This window comes from Tauraco erythrolophus, chromosome 7 (assembly GCF_009769465.1).
Source record: "Tauraco erythrolophus isolate bTauEry1 chromosome 7, bTauEry1.pri, whole genome shotgun sequence".
NCBI lineage: Eukaryota > Metazoa > Chordata > Aves > Musophagiformes > Musophagidae > Tauraco > Tauraco erythrolophus.
The window spans coordinates 45,259,146-45,284,803 of NC_141471.1; the positions used below are offsets into that span (position 1 = coordinate 45,259,146).

A 25,658-nucleotide genomic window follows, 5' to 3' on the forward strand; every position below is an offset into this window, starting at 1 on the left:
ATAGTAGTATGTTGCTTTTAAAAGATGTAAGGGAGCAGAAGAATTCGAGGCAAAAAAGTTCATGCTTACGAGCTCATACTTGCTTTTCATTGTATCGGCTCTCTGTGGTTTGCCTGCATGACCCAGCTGCAATGAATGGAATCGAGCAAGAGCTGTTTGCCTGAGACTTTTCTGTGTGCTAAAAGTAAGAAGTAGTGGTGACAGTTGTACCCTTCATCATCACTGGGAGGGAAAAGAGAGGGGGGGGGAAGAACGACAGAGAGCAAATGAGAACCATATTTGGCCCAAATTAGTTTTCCTGACCAAACACTTGGTATTTTTGTTCCAAAGGCCCCTGGCTCACAATGAAAATGAGCTAATCCCTATTAGGAAGTCTTTCTGGATTTTGACTGGGAAGTGTTTGGTGTTGAATGAGCGAGCTTTGAGAGAAGCTTTTGTCCATGTTGTGTTCTCATTAGCAGTGTTCTCATTAGCGGAGCCTTGTGATAAAAATGGCTGCATTGCTCTAGTTTTTATTTTTTAGAACTAAAATCCAATGTGCGAGTATCCCTGAATTTTTTTTTTCCCTTTCCTTATCCACCTATGCCATGCCTTGCATGAGTGCCTCGCTGCCCTGTCCCTTCCTCTGTGTACAATCCCAGCGTGAGAGTCTCGTCCTCCTTTCCTTTCCTTTCTTCTCCCTTTGGCACATGCCATGAGCTGGCTCTTGCACCGCGCTGTAAGCTTGATAAAAGCTGAATAGTGACACTTGCAGAGGGAAATGTTCACCCTGCCCAGTTTTAGAAACAAACACAAAAGTCTCAGTTTAAAAGCTCTGTATATAACCTGGAGAGAGAGGCTTCTTCAGAAGGTGGTTCAGGTAATGAATCTAGCTGTGGTGCTCTGAAATGTCCTATGGAGGAGTTGTTCTCCATTTCCACTGACATGTGAGGAACCTGGGGTTCCCACCCTCCTAAACTAGTCAATGTTATCTGAAGCTGGGCAGAACTGAAGTTGGGAGGCTGAGCTGTCCAACCTGGTGAACAACTTGTCTCCTGTATCAACCATACTTTGAGGAGCAAAGGAATAATCTTCTGATATATGTTCCTTGGATAAAAATTAGTTATTTTAAGCGTATTCAAAAACTTTCCAAGGCTTCAATTCTGTCTTGAGTGTTTTCTAGCTGTGTTTATGGGACAGAAGCAAGTGCTGTGAAACAAGTTGCAGCAGGGAATTGTTGCAGCAGGCAACCGAGGGCTGTGACACCAGCCGAGTATTGGCTTTCTCATGCTGCCCTAGAAATGTGCAGCAAACCTAAACTGCAGCATCCATCAAGATAAGGTTTCAGTTTTGTTGTTCAGTGCCCTTGACCCTTCATCTAGGGCCAGGCTGTCCTTTGTGTTATGGGGTGTTGATAGCAAAGCCCCTCCTGAGGCAGCTGGACCGAATCTTACAAAGCTGGTTAAAATGTTGGTGTGATAAAAAGAAAGCACTTCATAGACTTAGTCTTGTTTGGGATATGGGGCTGGACTCTTTCATGAAAGAAGTTTTCCATATAAGTACCTAGTACTTTCTGTTTCCAATTAATCTAGAAATTCTGGCATTTTCTCTGTCTAAAAGTTTCATTAGTAAGAAGACTCTAATGATATTTTGGCACGTCTACTCCCAATTTTGGATAAAATCAGTAAGTACAGAAATATATTGGACAAGAAAAATAAGGGATATAGTATACTAACTTTTTTTTCCCCCTCTGGCTGAAAAAAACCTTCAATTCCAAGCAAAGATTTGGCTTAGTTTTCACTTTATTTCTTCCCTAATTGGTTCCTTTGTTGCACTATCATTTCAAAACAGACCTTTCTGCTTACTTTTCACCTTTTTTCAAAGCCCTTATATTCTGTACTGGAGTCCTAAGACATCTGTTGCCTCTGTAGTTTTCCTGTTTCAACTTTAGAAGCTGGTTTGATTTTTTTGAGAACTACTGTTTCCATCTTAATAGCTGAAATTAGCAGACAAGGGAAGTTGGGGGCTGGAGAGGCTCAAAAAACAGACTATGAAAGAGGAGATGATGGAAGAAACCGACAGAAATACATCAAATGCAGTAAAGGAAAGATCTGTTTGAAACATAGAAGGATGTATGGGAAAAACAGAAAGCATGGAGAGAGAAAGCAAGCAAACAGAAAAGGAAAAGAGCTGCATTGCCAGAGCATGAGGTCTTCACTTTTTCCTTGCCTCTGTTGGTATGATTATATATTTGCTGGAAGCATACAGGGTTTTATGGAAACATCTTCCCTGTTGTCATCCCTGGATAGAATGATTCCTTTGAAGTGACTTATAGGAGTGAAAAAGCCATTAATCAAGTCATCTTCCTAGCCTATGCATGAGTCTTTCTCTTTTTAAGTCACCTTAGAGGAGGAGGGAGAGGAGGAGCTGGAAAGTGAAGAATAGGAGTGATCATCTCAGGACTAGAAAGAAAATGGACAAGGCTGGCTGGAAAAAAAAAAAAAAGAAACAAAAAGAACAGCCTACTACAGAGCTTCCTAATACCAATATATCTCATAAAAACAGGAGAATATGGTTTTGTGTGATTTGCTAGAGGAAGTAGTGGAAGATTGGTTGTTTTTTTTTTTTAAAAAAAGGCTAGCAACTTTTAAAATTATAGTTTTCTACTTTATTTTATATGTATAAAAATAAAGTGAAAACTTAGATGGAACACTCAACTCTATTTGTGCTTGTTTGGATGGTACGATGGCCAGGAATTGTTTGTTTCAAGGGAGTCTGCTTCACCTCTTTGTTCCACTATGGGAATAAGTCTCTCATACTTGTTTGTGTCTCAAGAGCCATGCCAGAAGTCTGCAGTTCTTGTCTTCCTGCTCAGAACCGTTTTGTTTGGCCGTGAGCGTAAAAGCTCTAGGGAGGCACTGTCTCTTAAGGCTAATTCTGTTTCAGCCTTATCCAATGCTTTTTGTCTTTTGTGTGGCTCTCTTGCACTGTGTAGTTTGGCTGTAGTTATAATCCATGTGCCTCTGGCTTATGAAATGTTGTGCTGGTTCAGTTGCTTTCCAGTGGCCGTGTTCCATACGCTCTTTCTCAGCAGTTTGCAGAGTTTAAATGTATGCACCAATCTAATCTGACCTCCTGTGCAGAACCGGCTACAGAATTTTGTGCTGCCATCCCTGAGCAGTCCCAGTAAATCTGGGTTGCACTTGAGCATGACTGGTACTCACTGTGAAGTGGGGCAGCTGGGAATAGTGGAGATCTCAAAGCAGGTTGTGCAGGAACTGGGGTTTTCAGAAGCTCCTGAGCATCTTGGAACACACAGCGTAGTGCTGTACTGAGTAGACCTGTCCAAGCTACCACTTAAACAGGTGGCACGGTGGTGCTCTGCTAGGTCTTTTATACTTGATGAGAAACAGGCCTAAATATCCTGGAAGGACTATACTGTTAGTGCACTGCTCTGTGCCATGTGGGCATACTACCTTGTTCAGTGACGGTGGGAAGGTCTCTGATGGATGCTGGTGTGATGCGCTGTGGATATGCCTGTTGTGTTTCAGGAGCAGAAAATCCCATTGACTTCCAGTGACACTTCTAAAAGTGTTACTGATTTATTGGAGTGTTTCTGATAATCTTCCTCTAATTGGCTTCTTTTGTGATCCATGCGGGTTGTTGCTGTTGCCACTGCTGCAGAATGGTGAGCTGTATTATGGAAAGTTCTAGAGATCCTGAAGAAAACCAAAGTGCTGTGGTTCTGCACGCTCTCCACACGCGTAGTAAAAACTAGGCCTTGCCCCAAGATCTTACTGCAACAGGCACTTTTTTGTGATGTTCTGCAGAGAAACAGCATATATTGGGGGAATGATTTTATCCAAATTCTTTAGAGGATATAGTGATGAAGAGCTTTGGTGCTACGCGCAGTATCTGGGATGGTATCCAAAAAGCCCAGATGTTTAGCCTTCAGTGGCTTCATTTTAAACTATTAAATGTGGAGTTTATTTTTTGGTTGGAAGCTGACTTTTTCTCAATTTTCCTAGTGTACGCTAAAATGTTGACTTTCCCGAGGGAAGCCTGATTCTGTTGGTTAGCCCATTAAACAAGTGCAATACACTTGTGCCACATGTGTGCATTAGCATCGGAATCACATGATTTGCTAGGTACTTTTTTTCTTTTAAAGGATTTTCTTTATCTGGGACAAAAATGGTGTGATACAATAAATGCAAATTTCCTTAGTGACAAAATGCCTGATAGGAAGGTGAAGTGGGCATGCTAAGTTAGATGTAGTTGCAATGTAGACTAAGGGAGGAAAAAGGCTGCCTAGTACAGTAGCCTGTCTCCCATCGTGTCACACCATCATGTTTTACATGTGGTCCTTCATCTGCCACATCTGCTTGTTTCTAGATAAAGGCAAAGAAAGGCTACTTCTTTTTCACGTGCAATGTTTGTCCCAGCTGTCCATGGAGAAAAAAGAAAAAACCCGGTAAAAGGAGAGAACAGGATGGTCTGGTTTCTAGAAGGCTGGAAGCTTTCCTCTTTACAAATGTCTCTCATGTCTGTTGCTGGAATCTCACAGTGTCTTCAAAAGCAGGGGAGAGCACTGGGGAGCGTGAGGCTATTGCTCCCGTTGACTAGCTATGAGAGTGGCAATCCCTATTTCCTCGAAAGGCTCCAAGGCTGGCATATGAGGGAATCTGTGCCTCTGGGGAATGAATACTTGAATTAGACACCTGCGACCCTAAGGGGTAAGAACACAAGGACTGTTTTTCTTTTTCCCAGGCAGATAGAGTGAGTAGGTCCATGTCCCCCTCACCCCTGCCCTTTAGCAGTGAAAAATGTACTTGCTGTCAGAGTCATATAACACAATATCATCTCTATGTAATAGAAATACCCAGTACAGGATCTTCTGATGGCATTATATACAGAAATGCACGGATATGCCATCCGCTGATTCATACACCACCTGCCTGTCACCCGATGGAAGCTCTGGAAGAAAGAGTCCCAAGTCTGCCCCAGAAATACAAAATACCGACTAGGAAGGCGTAACTGTAGAGTAGCGAGCTGCTGCCAAGGCTGTCAGCTCTGCGTAATGGCAATGAGAGGGGTTGCCTTTTGCGGACACCCTTTTGGTCATGGGCCCTGAGTAACTGTGTGTTTCCCTTAATTGCGCCAACTGGTGCCTCATCATCTTCCTCCCCACACTCCTCTCTGCTTCCGGGGTCTAGTGTGGGTATGGGAAGTTGCTTTCCTTTGCGTTTGGTCACACAAATGGCTTTGAGAACAACAAGCCAGAGATAAAACAAGCAGCCTGCAAATTTTGTACTACAATATTTATACTCTAAGAAAGCACAACCATACGTGCCCGATACTTGTCTGGCTAATTCTTGCTGCTGACAGGAAGCAGACATGCAGTCTCAGAACATTTACACGTCTCTGCATTGACAACACCGACATGCGTTTGGCATCTGCGTAAGAGATGCGCTGCAGTCCCTCTGACTATTAGCTGTCTTGCCTGCTATAGCCAGCATAGACCAAGTGACTGACCAAGAACCTACACACACAAGTATGTGAGATTCAGCACCGTTTCTTGAAAGACTGAAAAATAATTGTAGGTTACTGGTTCTTTATTTCTTTGGTACAGTGTATGAGGATGCTGCTGGGTATTTAAAATGTCTTTTTCTCTTTATAGGCATTTTGGTTTCCTAGACAAAACATGTTTGCTGGGTTTGTGTGTCCTGGAAATCTCCCTGCTTTCACTTTCATTTTGGTTTATTTGATGTACTAAGCTGATACAGAACCACTCTCTGCAAATGAACTTAGATCCTACTACAGACCTGGACATCTCTCAGACATTTCCTGTATAATTTCATTAAAATTCTGGAGTTTTAAAAAAATAAATATCCCTTGTAAATAAGAGAATATTCTTATATCTGAACTGTCCTCACTTTCGTTTTTAAAAAGAGTAATTTAGCACATAAATTTCCACTCCCTCCCATTTATCTTCTGTTATTAAGCATTGAAATACATACCTCTCCCTAAACTGGCTTCATGGGGTGAAAGTTGTTCTTCGTTGCATATTTGACCTTTCACTGACAACATATGCCAATGAGTTTACTCTTTAGTTAAGCTCTTAAGGTTCTTCACAGACCCTAAACAAAATGTTTTTTTCTGTTCAAAAGATGCCTGAACATTTAGAAATTGCTACTGAGGATAGTCGCTGCTGATGTAGCTCCTTGCTGATGCTGTGATCTGGATGCAGGCTTGGACATGTCAGTCAGCATCATTGGCAACATGCACCTACCTTTCTCTTCTTAAGGCGTATACCAGATTTGCCATCTCATCTGTAATGATATTGCTACCAAAACTCCTTCGATACCTGCTCGTTACACAAAGTTGGAAAGCATTAGGTAATTACACAAAAAGGTAATTAGATAGTCCTGAAGATTGGATTGTGAGAAAGAGGGGACAAATCCAATGGTCAAATCATCAGCTTAGGAAGTAATAGGAAAAACTTTGCATGGGAAGTTGGAAGCTTGTCTATAGGGTATAGAGGAGAAGGATGACAAAAGTATTAGATGATCTTGTAAGTGCCCAAGCCAAAAATGGGCACAGCTGTGAAGGCAAGAAATATGGTACAAGGATGTTTCAAGTGAGATCCTTCCAGGAGGTATAGGATAATGTTAAAGAAATTATGTGAGTCACTGGTTTGACCCTATGTGGTCATCTACTGTAGGGTTATAGTCATTCACTTTCCAGAAAGACCCATGATGCCTCTTCCAGTCTCACATTTATGCCTTCTCTCTCTACAAGCTGTGTGAAGGCTTGTTGTGGATGTGAATTTCAGTGTGCAAGAAGCTTCCTACACGTTGGCATTTGTGCACAGGGCATTGTCCTTCTGCTGGTTTGACCTCCTGATGCCTCATGTTCATCATCCAAGTGGCTTCAGTACAGCCTTCAGATAGCATCCTTCATCATATCTCTGTCGTGTGTGACTGCCATGTACTGTACCAGTAGGTGATTTTAAATGCAAGCTGACATTCAAAATAACACTAAATAGCTACCTTAAATCACAGAAAGAAAGAAAAGTGTTCACTTAAGATTAAAACATTATATTATTCACTTGATTCTTTTTCATATATTTGATGTATGTGATTTGTAATGATAGGAAAATTTCTACAGGTTCAGAAATTCAGATTAGATTAAAAGCCAGCATTTCAACCACTTTATCTGCATCTTCCACTTACCTAGATTGTAGAACTATTGTGAATCTTAAAAATGGATTGGAGATCTTGAAAAGAGATTTTCTGATGTGATTTCTTCTCCATTCTTTTTTTTTGTTTTTTGTTTTTTTTTTTGTTTCTCAGCCTGGAAAGCTAATAGCCATTTCTGGGGTACCATAATAATGGCATTTTTGAACTCTAGGCTACAGGCAAATGTGGTACACATATGACGAGAGGCTCAGAAAGGGCAACTGGTATTTAACCACAAAAGGATCTATTGCAAAAGAAAAGGAACACTCTTTAAACCGTGATGAGCAATACAACTATACCATTATACGGATACTTAAATTCTGATAATCTGAAATATTGTGTAAGACCCAAATCATTGGGCACTGAATCTACATGGTATCTTTAACCTGTTGTTTGTTTTTTTTTTTTGACCTGTGTGTTGTGGCTTATCCTGCCATCCTTGCTGGTCTTCCCCTCCATAGCACACGTGTAACATCAGCAACTCTATCCCTGCTTACATAAAGGTGAAGGTTGGAGTTTGAGGAATGATCACATTCTGCTTCCCTCTGTTTGGCCATTATCAAAATACTAGAACAACATAGTTTCACAGGGCTCAATAGATCCATGGGTGGACAATAGATAAAGGAGGAGGTTATGCTGCAGCGGTCAATCTGGGTTGGGCTCTGCTGGGCATTAGTACACTGCTGTGCAACGCCCCTACACCGAATTCCTCTGTGGTCTAGTCTTGCCTTGAAAGGAAATCAGATTGCCTGAGAAGCAAGGGAGGAAGAGTGAAAGAAGCCCTGTCTCCACCAATTGTTTCTTGAAAGCACATTGCCCTCTTGCTCAAAAGGTCATTGGTATTTTAGCATTATGGTGATGGTGGTATCAGGATCCTTTTCTTAGTATCACAATCATGAAATATTCAGAAGGTATGGCTCATCTCTGCCTAAACCACCAAGACATCATGAGTGTTGATGAGTTGGAATAGGAGCTCTTTGCATGTTATCCAAAACGTTTATCATAGCAAAGGTTGACATGCCAGAATTGGCCAACTGGCATGAAAAAAACATTTCACTTCTTGGGAAAGTGTTATCACTTTGCTGCTTTTTAGAAACTATAGTTGTTTTCTGAATTACAAGTGGTTTGCATAAGAAACATAAATTGCTGTGCTCTTTATCGCTGCTTACTGTATGACAAATATACAGTCCAATTTTTCAAGTGTGGTGTCTTGAAAATGAATGTCTCTTTGAAATGAAAACCATTTCAGTACTTGAGCATCCTCCCCCTGGAACAGGCTGGATAATAACATGTTCATCACCTTGGGTTATTTTAATATTTCCTGAAGCCTGCACAAGATGCTTTCTATTTTCTTGTCAAAACATACTGAAATGAAAATTATTTTTAATAAAGTACAGTAATCACAGTGTGATCACCAAGTGCATCTTCTCTTGTCAGATTGTTTCTTCCTACTCGTGAGTATTTGCAGTTACTTAATGTTATGATTGCTGAGCAATCCAGCATTGGGAGGAAAAGGATGAAATATTTCATTTCTGACAAAGAGCAGTGGGTGATACAGAACATACGCCTTTGCTTCCTAGAATAGTACCATTGTTTAAACGTAATGCTGGAAGAGTTGTGTGCCGGACTTCTTTTTTTTTCCCCCAGTATTTCATTGCTGTCTTCCATAGGTACCATACACTGAAAGCAGAGTTCCCTTTGATACTCTGTTTTGTCCATGTCTGTCCATAACTGCCTGCTGGAGTGCTATACAGTGCCTGAAAGGTGCTTAGCATGATGACATTGACATTCATTTCTGACTAGTCCGTGGGAGCACTGGAGTTAGTCTTGTAGCTTCTTAGGTTATATGCTCTTTTGTTGAACAGCTGGTGGATAACTTGCTTAGCTTTGGGTAAACTGAGGTCCAGTATTTAGAAGAGAAAATTGTGTCTACGCAGACGCTGGGAGCTTTCAGAGATAATGGCCCAATATTTTTTTTCTAAACTGTTTCTGTACACCAGGTTTTTTACTCAAGTCGCTCAGCTCTAAAATAAGTGATGGACAAATCTCAAGAGATTTGGTTTCATATCTTACCCAAACATTATCCAAGCTAAGTAAAGCCCTGGAGTCTGCATAACTGAGCATGAAACCTCAGAAGAACAGACTTTCTCATGAGAGTGTCACTGTTTCCTGCTGGCTGGAAATACCAAGAAAATAGTCTTTCTTGTGGTATTTTGGAACTTCAGCATCTGGACGTCTGTGTAATCAGAGAGGAAAATGAATGTGAAAAATAATTGTTTTAAAAGCGAACCCTTTTTCAAGTTCGAGTGTGAGGTTCCTTTCTAGTTTTTCAGTGAAGGTATCAATTGAGACCGTACTTCTGTATCTGAAAGTAGGAGATCTTAATCTGAAGCTGCAAGTTCTGGCTATTTTGTTCTGAGTATTGCAAAATATTATCACTTATGAGTCACCGAGTATTTCTTCAGTCAAGGGAAGAAACTGCTATTGTATCTTTCCCTCCCTTCTGTGTAAATATGTAACTAAGCACTGCTCTTGGAGTGCTTGTTTTTTGGGAGAACATTCTGCTTTCTTCCATCACTGCTTCAAGTGTGAAATTTAGCTCAGCTGCAGAGCCACAGTGAACGTCTTATGCTAAACAAGTCTAGTAAAAAAAATGTTAATGAGAACATTCTACAACTAATACACCTATTAAAAATGTTATGATACTAAATAACTGTAATATGAAATCATACATTGGTTTATATGGAAACTGTAGACATGAGCTATCCCTGTATTTAAAAATAGAGTTAATCTTCATTTTGGATTTTGACAGTGAATCAACGGGACTTGCAGAAAGAGTAACTTCAAAGTTAAAGATGGAAAAGTGTGTTTATCTCTTGTCCTTCTGCCACTGCAAGATTTACAATATGTTCTCTTCTTTATTCAGTCCATATTTAGTAACTCGAGCAATGACTTTTCCATCATTGGCTTTGTGTGATTAATCCAAGTTCGCACTGTTAGCAGAATACCAGGAAATATTTCTCAACTTCCCTCTCGGTCTATTTGCACCAACATTTTCGATCTTCGACAGGTCCTCATGAAGTCTCACGTCTCACTGTTTATGCTGGTCATGTGCTGCAGTTTAGTTGCCCATAGGTACTCGCTCGTATCTAGGTTCATTTTTAAGGCCCTAAACACTTGGCACATTGTTAGAGGTAACCAAATAAAGTTCTGCCGTTTGCAAAATCTGGATTTTTATGGCTATATTTGTGCTCTTTCCCGAATTTTTTCCAGGTTGCCAGTCTTGGTGGTTCTGAATTGCCAAATGCAGTGTAAGTGTTCAGAGAGGGCAGTCAAGTGCAATGTCATTTTCTTGATAGGTGTGTTTGCTAAATTTGTACTGCTCACCTCTCTCCCCCTTGCCATTGTTATTGCAACCATATTTCACAGAGAGCTTTTGTCAGTTTTGAAGTCTGCTTCTGTTCTTTCAGATAGTATATTTTTGGAAGGATTACCTTCCAGAAAAATGCACATGCATATGCATATACACACAGTAATTTATTGTATAAGTACTTCTTTCCCACATACCAAAGTTTTATACGTTTCTTTATACTTTTATTACCTTTACTTATTGGAGATTGCAAAAATGTTTCAATTTAGTAACATTTTAAAATATAAGAAAAGATCATCACGGGTTCCATACTTCGATTTTGTATTTAAATATTATCATAAATTAGTTGTGCAATTAATAACAACCAGCATTCATATACAGTCTGTTGAAATCAAAGAAACTGAATGTTCAAATTAAGAATGAGTTTGCAAACAGATGTCTAAAAATTGTTAGTTAGTTACCTACAGTGCTGTTTTTCTCTGGTTCTGTTGTTATAAAGGGGATTCAAATAATGCAAGAGGCAAAAGAAATCACTGCAGGAACATAATCAAAGTGACAGTTTTGTGCCGTATTTCCATATCAAGCTAAAACAAACAAACAAAAAATCAGCTGTATATGCACACAATGTAGGTGTGTCTCTGGGGAGTGATCTGAAATGAAGGGACTATCTTTTTTCTTGCATTTGAGACTCTATTTGCAATTATTTTTCTAACTATATATTAGCTGTTTTAATTAAAAGATGATGATTCACTACTTTCTAGGCACCAAGAACATTTTTATAAAGTAGAGGTTTAAAAATAGTAATAATGTAGACTATTTTACTATTACTCTGAGCTTTTGGAGCTGTAGGAATATTTTAGCACAATTTGAAAAATGAAAGAAAAAGCTGTTTTCAGTAATTTTGTGTTCAAGGGTGATTCAAACTCTTTGCTTGCTAACTCTAATTTTCCAAAGCTTATAAGGCTTTAATTTGATTCTTTATCTGAGAATAAAACAATGTCTGAGAATCGCATAGTAAATTACTGGATAATCACTTTTTTGTAGACTACCTGATTGTCAAAATGAATACTGCCTTTTAAGAGACACTCTAAATTAAAGTCCTGGGCAAAAGTGAACTTTACAACTCAAATTGGCTTAGGTTCTCATGAAATCCAAGTGGTTTCATCTAGCGTGAAGGAGAAACGTCACACTGATTGTTATATATTCACTTAATTGTGTTTATATATTTGTGTTTGTGTGAAAACTTTGTGCTGATGTCTTCAAGTGTATGCATATATGTATACAGATATGTATGGAGGTGACATCATGAAGTTAAAAAAAGATATTTGTGATAAATATATTTTATTTCATGTTTTCTCAGTTTAACAAGTAATTTTGACTGCAGTCTCTTCTCTAGGCTGGTATTCCTCTCCCTCATCATAGTCTCTTTTGGAGTGATTTTCTATTTCCAATCCCTAAGCAACATTAACAAAAACATCAATGAAAAAAATGCAAGCACTCTCTTAAAATTGCTCTATCCTCCTTTTTGTCCGAACAACCCCTATACGTCTTGAAGTCCCGACACGGATGACATGCTCAGTCTTGTCTCTTCTGGATTTCAGATCTGATATATTGAATTTCAGATGGCCAGAAACAAGGACTGGGAACTTCCTTACATTAAAAAGATGTATCCCGGCGGGAAGTAGAGCTCCAAATGGTCTGGTGCATCGGACCTAGAAAAACGGATTTGAGTATAACAAAATTGTTGTAATTGCACATAAGCAAATTTGGGTTTATCTTTGAAAAGAAAATTCTTCACTATTATGTAATTTTATGCAAAATTTACACAAATTTTGTGGTGCCAAAAGAAGTCATTGTGCCAAAGTCAAACTCTTCAAGGTTGGAAAATGGCAGCACTGGAGTCTCTCTTTTGGTGTAGCTTTCTTAAATTCCCATGTCAGCCACCACTAGCTACAGAGGGACCTGGGACAGCTGTCAGTCAGCATTTCCGTCTGTCAGGCTGGATGTGTTCTCCTATCAATGCAAAGATGTTAGCTTACAAAAAGTGTTAAAACTTTTGATGAAGTTTGTTGACATCAGTGGAACCGCTGTGAGGACCCGGGGCCCCGCAGTCAGGGCAGGAAGGAGGGCAGAGCCGGGCCCGGGCGGGTGCGGATTAGTTCAGCAGCCGTGACCGTTCGCTTCCCGATGGCGTCAGCGATGACGTCTGCCGACGGAGAGCCTTCCATGCGAAAAAGTGCCGTGGTGTGCTAGCTCTAAGTACTAATTGCAGGACCAAACTTCCAGGATATCCTGAAACCTCTGTTCCCGTTCGCTTGTGGTAACTAAAGCAGCGTTCAGCAGCGGTAGAGGAGCTGCCTCAACTCTCCAAAAAGACAGCCAGGCCCTCGCTCCTGTCGCTACGCGAGCGGAGCTCCCCGAAGGCAGGCTGCGAAGCCGGTGGGAGCGAGCCTTTGCTGTGTGCCACCACTCCGGCACTTCGCCATAATCGTGGGAACTGCGAGTGGCAGACAGTCCCTCAAATTATTTGGCATTATCCTTAAGTACCGGATCAGTCAGGGCAATTCAGAGTTTGATGTCTGAGAGCTCCACACACCTGCAATTACTTAAATCCACGAAATTGCACCCATAGGTATTTGCAGGCGCAAAAATGTTGGCGTAAAATTAGAGGCCATTTCCTAAAACCTGTGCCTAAATTTTGGTGATATACTATATGAGGGGTTGTTATTTTGAAATGGATTTGCGGAAAGCAATTGAAAATCTCCAGGCATCCCATCTGTGTTTAAAGTAACAACAATAACAAAACTTTAAATTAGCATAGGAGATTTAAGACGTTTCAGGAAAACATTGATTAAATCTGCCAATGAAATGAATGTGTTTGGCGAGTGACCTAATTAGTGTGTACTTGGTTCTTTTTCACTGCACTGCTTACCACTAATTGCTGTTCTGCTGGTCTTCTCCTGACAAGTAAGAAAAAACAAGGATGAGGGATTTGTTGAGGAAATAGTGACATTCAGTTTTAATTCATTTGAACCTGCTGCCAAGCTTAATTATGGAACTGAGAAACTGAGACCGGGAGGCCCCCAGCCGTTTAGGTTATAGGAGACGGAGATGTTTAGTGTCTGCCAGTGTATTTGGGTAGCACTTATTCAGCTAGCTATAAACTCATGCTTGCTGATGCTTAGCTGTTTTCTTTCCCCCATAGGTACAAAAACGCTGGTTTTGTTCCTTAAATTTAATTATTTAGCTCTAATGGCATCAAGCCAAAACAGAATTACAGGTATTTTATTTCTTAGAGGAAAGGTTTAACAATTAATCTAGATAGTCTTGTCTTGGGGTTTTGTGCATGTGTGTGTGTTTGCGTGTACAAGCTAGTAATATGTCATTCTACAAAAAAAAAACCCTCAGGATCCTGGAACACTTGTAGCATTGGAGTGCCAAAGTCACCCTCCATGTAAGTACACTTGAGTTGAGGGGCTCACGTTAGTGATAAATTCAATTCTCCTCTCTCAAAGCAGCAGGGGATAATGCAGCTTTCCCTATTTGCCTTTGGAGTTCTTAAAGGAAAAGGGCAGGATGCTTCATGAAAAAAGGGGAAATAGTTTTGGTTTTGGTTTCCTGTGGTTGTGATGGATTCTTGTAAGTGGAGTCTGAAGGTCCCAGTTTAGAATCCAAGTGCGTTTTTCATTATGTTCTGCACAAAAAGTGTGGAGGGAAAAAGTATAATCCTCTGACCAGAATGTTTACAAGGCAGTGTGCGCGCGCACACACACACAAAAAATTAAAAAAAAAAAAGAAAAGAAAAAAGCTGTGGAATTTGAGACTAGCAGAGGGTGGGGCTGGTGAGGCTTGCACTTGTTTGTAAAAGAGGAAAAAGAAATGTAGACGTTTTCTCAGAGCAGCAGCGTCTGATTGGCAGACCCTGGTCTGAATCGATCCCGGGGGATGCTTCCAGCCAGCCTGCTGCCTTTTCCCGGGAGGAGCCAGGGAATATAAGTTATAAGTGAGCAGTGACTGATGCCTGAGCAGCCAAACCCGCCTGTGCTGCACCTGCCAGGGGCAGCCACAGCAGCCGGAGGAGAGCACAGCCTGTGCCGGGAAGGAGGGAAGGACTCTGGGCACAGGGAGTTTGGGGATTCGTTTATGCTGTGGGGAGAGCTGGAGGGGATGTTTCAGGACCCAGCTTTAGCTTCTATGGGGACTAAACTTGATCTACCCTGAAAAGTGTATAAACCAAACCAAAACAAAAAAAAAAAAGCAACTGAGCAAAACGGCTCAAAACCCAAACAAAAAAAACAGCGATACTTTGTGTGTGCTTGAGACCCCAAAAAATGGAGTGAGATTATAAACAAATGAAATACGTTAGTGTAGGTCACCAACATAGGCTATAAACATCGACATGGAAGAACGTAAACTGTAGAAGAAGGCAGCATGCCTGGTTTTCTGTTATATAGCATTGCAGGGTTCTTGTAAGGATACTTGAATGCTGAAACAGCCTGGGAACTTGGCTTCCCTTGTGGCAGATTGATGTTCTTTGGACGGGTTTTCAGCCATGGAGTGATTTTGTCCTGATGTTCTGTGTGTGGTGGAGAGATGTGTCGGGAGCGGGGAGGGCCAGAAAAAGATACTTGGAATGAAAATGAATTTGAGAGAAGGAAAAAGAGCAGCTTTACAGTGAGGCTGGGAGTAGTAATACTAGAATGCATAATAGGCAGCTAAAGATGCAAGGTTTTTTTGTCTCGAGCCTCCCACCGAATCTCTGATATGGTTATATAGCCCCTTGTGCCCACTGAATAAACGTTCAGAAGATATTCATGGTTTTAGATATTATGGATTGTTGTTAATCTGCAATAATTCACTATGTTAGTATATACCTGATCTCTATAATACAACACTGGAATAGTCTTACACATTCTGGTTTATATTTACAAGCAATACTAACTGAGATGTAAATTCTTACTATGCTGTCTAGAAAGTCATATTAAAAATCATTTCCCTTCTATTACTGCATACATGAATCTTGCACTGTACATTGATGATAAATATAAAAATCTAACTCTATTATCTATTTTTAATGCCAATATTAAAACTTATTTTTGCACTTTGACCTCCTAGTTTTTGGGCATGAACATGGTGAGAAATAAAAAGAAATTTAGTCTCCTAAGAAAAACACCTTGCTATCCTAAAAAATAATTTGCTCTGTGTTTGATCCAAGCCATCCCATGACTTCCCAAGGCATTTCAGGTTTCCCACTTGACAGCTCTGGCTTCTTGCCAGGATCTCTCATCTAGCAAGATGGAAGGTGCATCTAATTCTGTCTCCTTCTTCCTCCCAGAAGCTGCTCTCCCAAAGGGCAAAGGCATTGGAGAAATCCAGGGAGGACCCTTGCTTTCTTGTACCATGTTTTTTGGTTCCAAGCAGCATCAGCTTCACTACCACTCTGCAGTGAAGAGAGAGCTTGGATAGCACTGCAAAGCAAAATGTGATGTAGAACACCTGATTTAAAAATGACGTGCTCAGTAGCAATAAAAAGGGAAAATCAAATGGGGGGGTCTGAGCAGGTAAAACACCCCCCACCTCCTCAAATTGACCAATCTCCAGTGCACTTCTTCATGGTGGTGTTTATTAGATCTGCTGTCCCAGTGTGCAGTTGTTCTAGGCTTTCCTTCAATTTGTAAACATGCCCTACCAAAAAATCGCCCAAAACAAAATGAAAAACCTAAATAAACCCCAGAAAACTGAGAGAAGAAAAGAACAGCAATGTTCAGATCTTGACTTTGTTATCCAAATAGTGCTTTTCATACTCTTTAAGTAAGTCAGCAGTTTGTTTAACAATTTTGGCTGTTTCTTTTTTCTTACTTCTTTTTCATTTTCTTAACACTTTGCGAATGAGATTTAAACCAAGAAAACAAAAAAGTCCATGTACACAAAATACCTTCAACATTGGACTAACCCCTGCATCAAGTATTGCATACATACCAAAATAATAGTAAAGAGAGATTTATACCTTGGGGGGCAAGGTGATCACAAACACGCACTCTTATACCTAGAGCTGGTACAGAGCGGAAGGCAATAAGGCCTCCCAGGAGCAGGAAGAAAGGCTGGCAAGAGAAATAGAAATGGATACGGCAGGAAAGTGTACCTGTGATTGCCTTCTGTATGATGTGTATTGACCTAGTAAATGAAGATGTCTGCAAAGGAGCTGCTATGCTATAAATATGCTTGTGCTAATATTGTTAAAGCTTTCAGGCAGCTCAGTTTTGTCCATATGGCTTCTCAGGGAGATGCCAAAGAGGTGGCCCCTGGCCACAGCTTATCCGAGCAGCACGTGCCTACCTGGGCTGTAGTTGCTTAATAAGATGTTGACTGGGGTTTTCCCTGGATGGACTGTGAAATATGTGCAGCTGCCTAAATAGGTGCTTGGTGAGATTTTTAAATCTTCCTAACTCCATTGAAATCTTTATAAGCAAGACATTTGAATGCTGTTGAAGATGAGAGATAGCTCAGTGCTTGGAAGTTGTGAAAAGTCCACTCCTTGTCCACTTTGCCTTCCTTTGTATCTTTAGGAAAATAAAAATACTTCCAGAGTTTTTGATACCCAGTAGGGGCTTAACAACCCTGCTCTTGCTTGAACATACCAGTCTTGCTGGTTAAAGGAATAAAAAATGGAGTAGGAAGAAGAGAAGATAGGAAGTGACTGGCTGATTAATAAACTAAACTAATGGAAATACTGGGAGTAGCAAAGCCACTTAAAAGCAGATGATTATCCCTTGCCAATCCCTAAAATCTAACCTCACTAAGCTGCTATTCAGATGATACCCTCAAGCAGTTCCTGGTAGGGACCTGGCCCTTGTTCCAGCAGAGAGGGTGGTGAGATGAAAGGGATGTGGTTTAACCAGGCTTCGACTTTATTATCTTACCATCTTCTAGAGCTATCTGGCAGTCACTTGTAGAGCACAGGTTGCGATTTCTCCCTTAATTGCTCCCACCTGCTGGAAAACTGCACTCTGCCCCTACACAGATGGCCCCAGCCTGCTGCCGAGATCCACTGCCCTCCTCTTCTGAAGCTTAATCCTCCTACGGGTTCAAGGGACAGGGAGAGGGTGTTGTGTTCTCATGAAACTAACCTTTGCAAGCTGTAGCTTCGCATCCAAGGGAGGGCCATACTCCTGCCTCCTCTTATGGAAGAGATGGGGCAGGAGTCCAGAGCACTGGAGCCCAACAAGTATGTGCCCTCCTGCTGCCTACATTTTATCTGATAGGACAGACAAAGAGCTGCCTTCTCTCCCCCTCTGCTGCAGACATTCCTGCACTTCAAAGCTTCAGGTCATTGCATTTCCTTAAGCTCCACTAGGTTCAGGAGGAAAGGTGTGAGAAATAGAGGTGTGATGGTTGTTGGTGGTGACAGTGCTACTGGAAGACTATGAGATAATGTGAGAGAATGGAAAGGATTTCCTTCTTTATAAAAATAAAATCTTCATCTATGCACATGCATATGGATAATAATGAAAACGTCTATTTATCTGTTTATTTTTCAGGTTACGGTTTTGTAGATTTTGACAGTCCGGCAGCAGCACAGAAAGCAGTAGCATCTCTCAAAGCAAATGGCGTGCAGGCACAGATGGCAAAGGTAAGAGCAACCATGTTATTACAGGATTATCTGAGCTGTTGGGTTAACTTTCCAAGAGTTTGTTTTGCTCCTATTTTTCTTAAGGCTTTGGATTGATTATTCCAATGAATTTTTTCTCGTCCTTTGGCTCCAGCGCCTTATTCATCCTATGATTTGCTGCTGTTCTTGAGAGCTGTGTCTCATGCGATGGTTTCTGCTCTGATACTCTCTCTCTGCCCCTTTCTCTGGAAGGGGCTATAAGATTGGGAGTGCTGGAGAGGCAGAGGGGTTGGAAATGCCTTCGTGCTGTCTGCAGTGTGAAAGAGTTGTCTTTTCTTCACCTTGGAGTTGTCTTTGTTTGGTTCCTTTGCCTTGGAACAGTTACTCTTTCTGACGTGCCTGGTGGACTTCTCTGAAGGAGTGATTGACTGAACATAAGGAAAGTTTGTTTGATCTGCCTTAGTTTGGTTTCTCCTGTCTTTTTGTTTTGAGGATGTAAATGGAAGTGTAGCAGGTTGCTCAAAGAATATGAGCTGGAGATTGTCTGGAGGTGGCTAGTGTCTGTTGTTCAGAGAGGCTGCAGGAACCATGTTGTACATCTTGCAGCAAGTGCAGTGAGCTTAGATACTCTGGTCCTGGAATTGTCCCTTGTCCCCAAGCAAAGAGGCTGATAGGGAGATGGGAGTTATAATAAATGACTGTCATGTGCTCCAGCTGTTGCTTTTCTAAAGGCATAATCATGTGTCTTTGGGCTCTAGACTGTGTTGGCCAGCAAAAATAACTGTTGTTTTGTACTTTTAAAATGCCTTGCCGTAGAATCACAAAAAACCCTTAATATTGTCTGATTTAGTCTCTGCAGAAATGATGCCGGCCTAGAATCTCAAACAGTAAAAACAAACAGGTAATTACTAAACAGAGGCAAATCAACTAATAAACAATCACCACATATGAAGATTCTCATTTTAAAGAATGATGGTGATTTAAGCCTTTGTTTTTCAACAATATCATACTAAAACCATCTTTTTTTTTTACAAAAAAAAAAAATCCTTGGTGGTAAGTGAGGTTCTTTTGCCTTCTACTGAATTACACCCTGTGCCTTGAAGTAACTGGATGTCATCCATGTATTTCTGTTTAACAGTGCCCCACAATGCAAGCTATGCTGTTTTATTGGCTCTTAGTTTTTATTGACGTGTGGCAATAAAAAATATTTGCTTCAAATGGGTAAAAGATGGCAAGTTGAAGAATGTGAACACCTACTGAGGACTGTGCTATTTTATTTCTCAGATATACTGCATCTCCTTGTTAAAATATAGGCCATTTGACACATTAATCAAGCTGTGAAAGAGAAACCAAAGACAGGAGATAGGTTTGTCCTACTGGTTGGTATCAAATAGCCATTTCTGGGGAGGAGTAAATTCTTAACTGCATAAATCTGTAAAGTTGTAGATTTAAAATTAGAGATTTCAAGATGGGATTGAAAAATAAATCTGTATTTTGTATTCCCATGATTCAGAACAAAGAACAATTTCAGCACTTGCATGCTTGGAAATACCAAAACAGAAGGTGACTTGAAATACTGTGTTTTGGATTATCCAGTAGTTTGGGGGCCAAAAGTAAAGTCTGATGCTTTCAAAGTGGGAAGGGCTGTACCAGCCACTGAGGTTTGTTTTCTGGGGGAACTGTGACAGGACTAGTTTTTTGCCCTGCATGATTTTAAGTCAGCTGCTGTGTACACATTTGTTTGCATAAGGCTGACTGTATTTTTATTCTTTAGCCGTGGTGCCTGGAATCCCAGATCAGTTCTTTTTATTACGTTTGATAGTTCAAGATAAATATACAACTGACTTTTCCTATCTCTGAAAAAAATCCAAGTATTTAGAAAAATGAGGATTCAAAGGAAATTCAGACTACTCTACACAAAGTACCTCACATTGCTGAGAAGGCAGGAGCCTGGGAAAGCAAATCTATCTGGAGAAAGATGTTAGTTCTTGCTCATGTTGGAAGCCAAGTTGCATAACAGGACTGAAAGACAATGTTACCTGCCAGTGTCTGAGTTAACGGTAAGGGCTCAGAAGAGGTTTGAAGAAAGAGACAGAAGTAGAATTTAGCCTCCACTTCTGGAAGTTTATCCAGACCAGTTTTGTTCCAAGAACTGCTTTAATTAGTGGTGAATCATTGAATCATAGAATCATAGAATGGCATAGGCTGGAAGGGACCTCAGAGATCATCTAATCCAACCTCCCTGTCATGGGCAGGGACACCTCTCAACTAGCTCAGGCTACTCAAGGCTCCTTCCAACCTGGCCTTGAACACCTCCAGGGACGGGGCATCCACAACCTCTCTGGGCAATTTATTCCAAAGTCTCACCACCCTTGTACTGAAGAATTTCTTCCTAAGATCTAATCTAAATCTTTTCTCCTTCAACTTAAACCCATTTCCCCATGTCCTATCAGTGGACACTCTTGTAAAAAGTCCCTCCGCAGCCTTTCTGTAGGTTTCCTTCAGGTATTGGAAGGCAGTTATTAGGTCCCCCCGAAGTCTTCTCTTTTCAAGGCTGAACAATGCCAGCTCCTGCAACCTGTCCTCGTAGCAGAGGTGCTCCAGCCCTTGGATCATCTTTGTGGCCCTCCTCTGTTCACACTCCAACAGATCTATGTCTCTCTTATGGTGAGGACACCAGAACTGGACGCAGTATTCAATGTGGCTATCAAATGATATCAAAGAAAAAAGAGTAAATGTGAAGGAATTACCTAAACCTTTTGTATGCCATACCTTTAGAAAATACAGTCAGTGTCCTGTGTCTTTTGTGCTGCATTGCAAAGCAGTGAAACTATGCCTATGTAGAGGTCCAGGAGAAGACTGTAACCTGTGTTCAGTGAATGTCAAAAATTTCAGTCCAGTTGTGGATGCTTTTGAATAAAGGTGAAAGAGACGTTGGCCAGCTTTTGCTATTCACTGGCCTTCTCCAGTAGCAAGAGAAAGTATGCTGAAGTGTCGGTATAGTCTGTGATGTTTTCCTGGAGAGAAATCTTGCTCGGAAAGAGAAGTTCTTTCTCAGTTTTAACACAATATAATTTTTCTCATTGAAATCCAGGAATCTTCTTTGAAAAACAAAAAGCAGAACTGAACCCCCACCCATATTGGCTAGCAGAAGTATCTTGTGGATACTTAAGTAAAATATACTCATTTTATCGATGCTTAAATACAGCCACCTCCCTCATTTTTATAGCATTTGGACACCTTTTTGGCTGGTTTTGTTTCAGAGTGCTGCCTCTGGAAGAAGGTTAAACTCTGGTGGATCAATGCTCCAAGTTCCATCACTGTTGGAAAACATGTTCTGTTGAGGCTAATACACCCCATAACTCTAAGCAGGGAAAACCATCATTAAACGTGTTTGATTCTCTCTTTTCCTTCTCTTGGATGCTGAAGCCTAGTGTAGAGTAGTCAGGAGAGGATTTGGCTGAGGGAGAGGAGCAGCAGTATTATGCCTGCTGAAGTAATGGTGGCAGCTAGGAGGTGAGGTCTCATGGGCCCCTGGATGGCTGCCCACTTGGTGGGACAAGGACGCTCACAGGCTCCCACCCCTGTGAGATCTGCGTGAGGCTCTTGTACCCACATGTGTTGTCACCTTGCCTCTTTAGCCTTTCCCTCACACAGAAGTTTTGACTACTACCGCTGTCCTATGTCTGATGAAGTTCATCTAAGTTGTCCATCGTTATCAAAAGTGCTTATTAACAATTTCATTTATTGAGAAGAATTACTGCTATGGAGCTGCTGAGTGATGGTTTCTCAGTTGGCCTGGCTTATTGTACTATGTGCTTCCTGCTTGCCTTTGGAAGTAACTCAGACGTGCAGATTCATTTCTATGTATGTAGTGCTTGCCTGTCCAGGCTTGCAGTGTCCAGATGGTTTTTTGTTTTTGTTTTCCTACTAAAAACAGCACAACTGATATGCCACTGGATAATCTCACAGAAATTATTGATTTGTTTGTCTCTTTATGCTAGGGACTACACAAAATAGCACAGAAAAGACAGTGCTTATGTGCGTGGTTTATATATCAATTTAGGTCTTTCCATCTGCTCCTTTCCTGCATTTTCTAGAAAAAATGTTATAGACAGAACATGGAAAATTAGCAAGAAGAATCTTAGTAATATGGGAGTTGGTTCAGACAAGTAGACAAGGAAGCTAGTACACATGCAAAACATATCCATGTTCTAATAAAATCTGTAGCCGTAGCCACATCTATTCTTGGGTTTTGCAATAGTCCTTCACCCAGAATTACATATTCATGAGAACATTTCTTAATCTGCTTTATATGTAAGCTTTTAATGATGGTGAGGAATGTAAATCACCTGAAGAGTCAAGAGAAGTCTGTTTAAATAAATTTGAGTGTCTGAACTTGTGTTGACCTGAAGTAGGTGAACTGTGCAATCAGTTTATACCTTCATGGACATTTTGGGACCTTCACAGGCCTCCCTACCATCTTTTATTTCCAGTTCTAGTCTACTGTAAGATTGCTTAAAGTGGAAGTTCAGGCAAAGGTAAGTTCTTGCAGAGAGTATATAATAGCTTGTTTAGTATCTAGCATCCCATCAGGAGTGTTGAAACAAACTCATTCACCAAGGAGGGGTTTTCAATCCTGCTATTATTCCAAGAGCATTCATAAGGATTAAAAAAAATGTATATGATGATAAGCGTCTTCTCCAGCTCCTCCTTTTGTATGTATAATGTATTTAGACATCCTCAGCACCTGTGTGAGGAAAGTGGACATTGAAGAAATATTTAATTAGTGTTGGCAGTTGTCTAAGTCCAAGAAAGGTTTCTTGTCTGCTCTGCCGCAGTAATTGTCATCCAGAGGGTACGCTGAAGGAGCTGGTTCTGAAAAAAGACTCTGCTGATAGGCTCTGATGTGTTTTGCTGGACAAGGGAATTACAGAATGTGATTTTGCTTCTTGTGTGATGTTTTTCTCATCTCTCCATCACGCAGAAGCTTAAATACAGGGAGTAATCACCATCTAGGTGAAACATAAAAGGGAGCTGTTTCTCACAGAACTAGAGCCAAGCATAAGAGCTTCTGAAGAGCAACAGAGAGCTGGTTGCTCTATAGTTAAATAGACATTTTTTTCTCCAAGGACCAAGGAAAAGGAAATCCCACAGAACATTATTTATTTTCCAGGCTTTTGCGTAGGTTTCACGAATTGCTCTGGTATGAGTCAGCTGACCAAATAAGTTCATTCTGCCTGCTCATTTTTCAGCTTCATTTTCTCTTCTTTTTAAACTGCTTCCCTTTTTTCTCTGTCATATAGCAATACTCTAAAGGGCTGTTCCTTAAAATAGAAACTGCAGAAAATGGAAAGAGTCTTCAGTGAAAGCCCTTCTTCCAAACATTACTTTTAATCTAGATCTTTAATGGAAAATGTTAATTGTTTGTTTTTTGCAGTTTAAGAATTCATGAAAAAAAATAATAAAAATGCTATCCTTGCCAGATACGAAATACAGCCTATACACCGAACATCTGATACTCTGAACCCTACAAATGGTTTCTTAATTCGTGATTGAAATGTCTGCAAATTTTACCTAACCAAACTTCAGGATACTGGTTGTTTGTGGTTTTGGACAATATTTGTGAATAACAGCCTTATTGACTGAGTTAACTTTCCTTTTGACACCAAAGCAGGATGCTAGGATTTTTAGACTTCAATACTGAAATCATCAGGCTTGGTTTTAATCTTGTTCTTTAATTATCTGATCTGCCTGCCCCCTCCCAGCAAACTGCTCTATGAAGTCAAATATTTGTATTGGCTCTATAAAAGATTTTCTTCCTTTGCTACTAGAGCAGGAGCTGGTGACTCTGGAAACCCCAGTGTGCTCAGCAACGTAGGAGAAGCTGAGAACTGTGCCGTGCTGACGCTGGCCACCTTCCACATCGTTTCCGAATGAATTGCACAGCCAGGCGTGGGCTGCTGCTTCACCAGTTGTCGGAGACGTTTGGCACAACTGAGTGTATGTGTGTGGAGCACTCTGCAGTGAATGCTCCTCTTATCTTCCTAAAATGTTAACTATCTCTGCCTGTGTTTTTGCACGGTACATACTGACTGACCAACACTGACCTGAATCGATAACAATCCCAGGTTAAATGACAATGAAAAGTTACAGCTGTGAGGAAGTGAAAGGTGATTCGGTTTAGATTTGGAAATAACAGGTGCCAGTGTCTCTCTCCTTTGATTTCTTCTACCAAGTCAACCATATCAAACGAGTCCTGCAGAAGCCATAACTGCAAGCCCCAAGTTTCATGTAGTGCCACTTAGCAAAGCCATGCCTTCTTCATCCTTCTTTGCCTGCTTACCTGTGGTGTTGTTTTGCATAAACTCTCTTTCTCTCTTGTAACAGGGAATCATAGTTTCCCAGATGGAGCTGGCCCTTAAGTGCAGGTTTTGTAAATGTAGGATATTTTTCCATTCCTTAAAGGATAATGATTGATGAAATAAAAGATTCTAAATTATTTGTTTGTATCAGATTTTATCACAAAAATTTTTAGGAAGATGTGTCTTTCCAAACCTGGAAGTTTTTTTCCAGACGAAACACTGTCTAAATTCAGGATTCCAATCACAGATGTGCTATAACAAAGTGCTAACTTTAAATTTCAGAAAATCTGCAGTAGCAGATGACTGCATCTTATGAGCTTCCTAGACAATCAAAACTAAAGCAGTGAACAGCTTTCTAACAGCAGTGATGGATTGGGTGATAGTGAAGATATATGACATTAATGGAAGGACTTCATAGTCTCATCTAGCCTGGAAAATTTCATGCTTCTACCTGAGAACTATATGGTAGCCAATGTGAAATGAGCTTATGATCCTGTTACTGCTTTTAGATGCACATTCAGAAGCCAACATAGAATGCATTAGCTGGAGCCATTCTTGAAAGAACAACATGAAGTGATCCTGAGGATATTGGAATGCAACGGTCCTTTCACACTTGCACGTATTGCTCCTAAAGCTTGTAGGTCAATATGTAAAGGGATGTGCATCGGCAGTGTTTGTACCACACCTGCCAAATTCATACGCAAAAATTTCTTTGGAGTTTTTCAGAAGTGCTTATCTTAGCATAATGCTACTTTCTAGAAGTGAATGGGACTTTACTGTTGATTAATGGAGAGGAATTAGGTCAGTGCTATGTTCCTTTGTTCCCTAAAATCTTAGCTCAGCACTTTTCTAACCACTAAGTTAGCTTAGAAAATTTTATGGCATATACAATCATGTTTATTCTCTAGCTATCACCTCAAATAGACCTTGCCATGGTATTTTACTTCCCTTTTCAAGCGCTGCTTTAGTTTCTAGATTGACTTGATTTTTTTCGTACTTTAACTTCATCTAAGATTAAAACATTCCTCTGCCTTTGAAAATGGCAATGTAAATAATCAGTAAATATATCCACCTCCATGCTGCTAATGCCGTGCACC

General features: G+C 40.5%; 1 protein-coding gene across 2 annotated transcripts in view; it reads left to right on the forward strand.

Moving 5' to 3' along the window:
• Positions 1-25,658, forward strand: part of RBMS3 (RNA binding motif single stranded interacting protein 3) — a 721,097-nt gene that overhangs the window by 442,066 nt on the left and 253,373 nt on the right. For both annotated transcript variants that reach the window (XM_086614511.1, XM_086614510.1), the window contains one exon: positions 18,126-18,217. In XM_086614511.1, the coding sequence (XP_086470637.1) occupies positions 18,126-18,217 (92 nt within the window). The remainder of the gene's footprint in view (positions 1-18,125; positions 18,218-25,658) is intronic.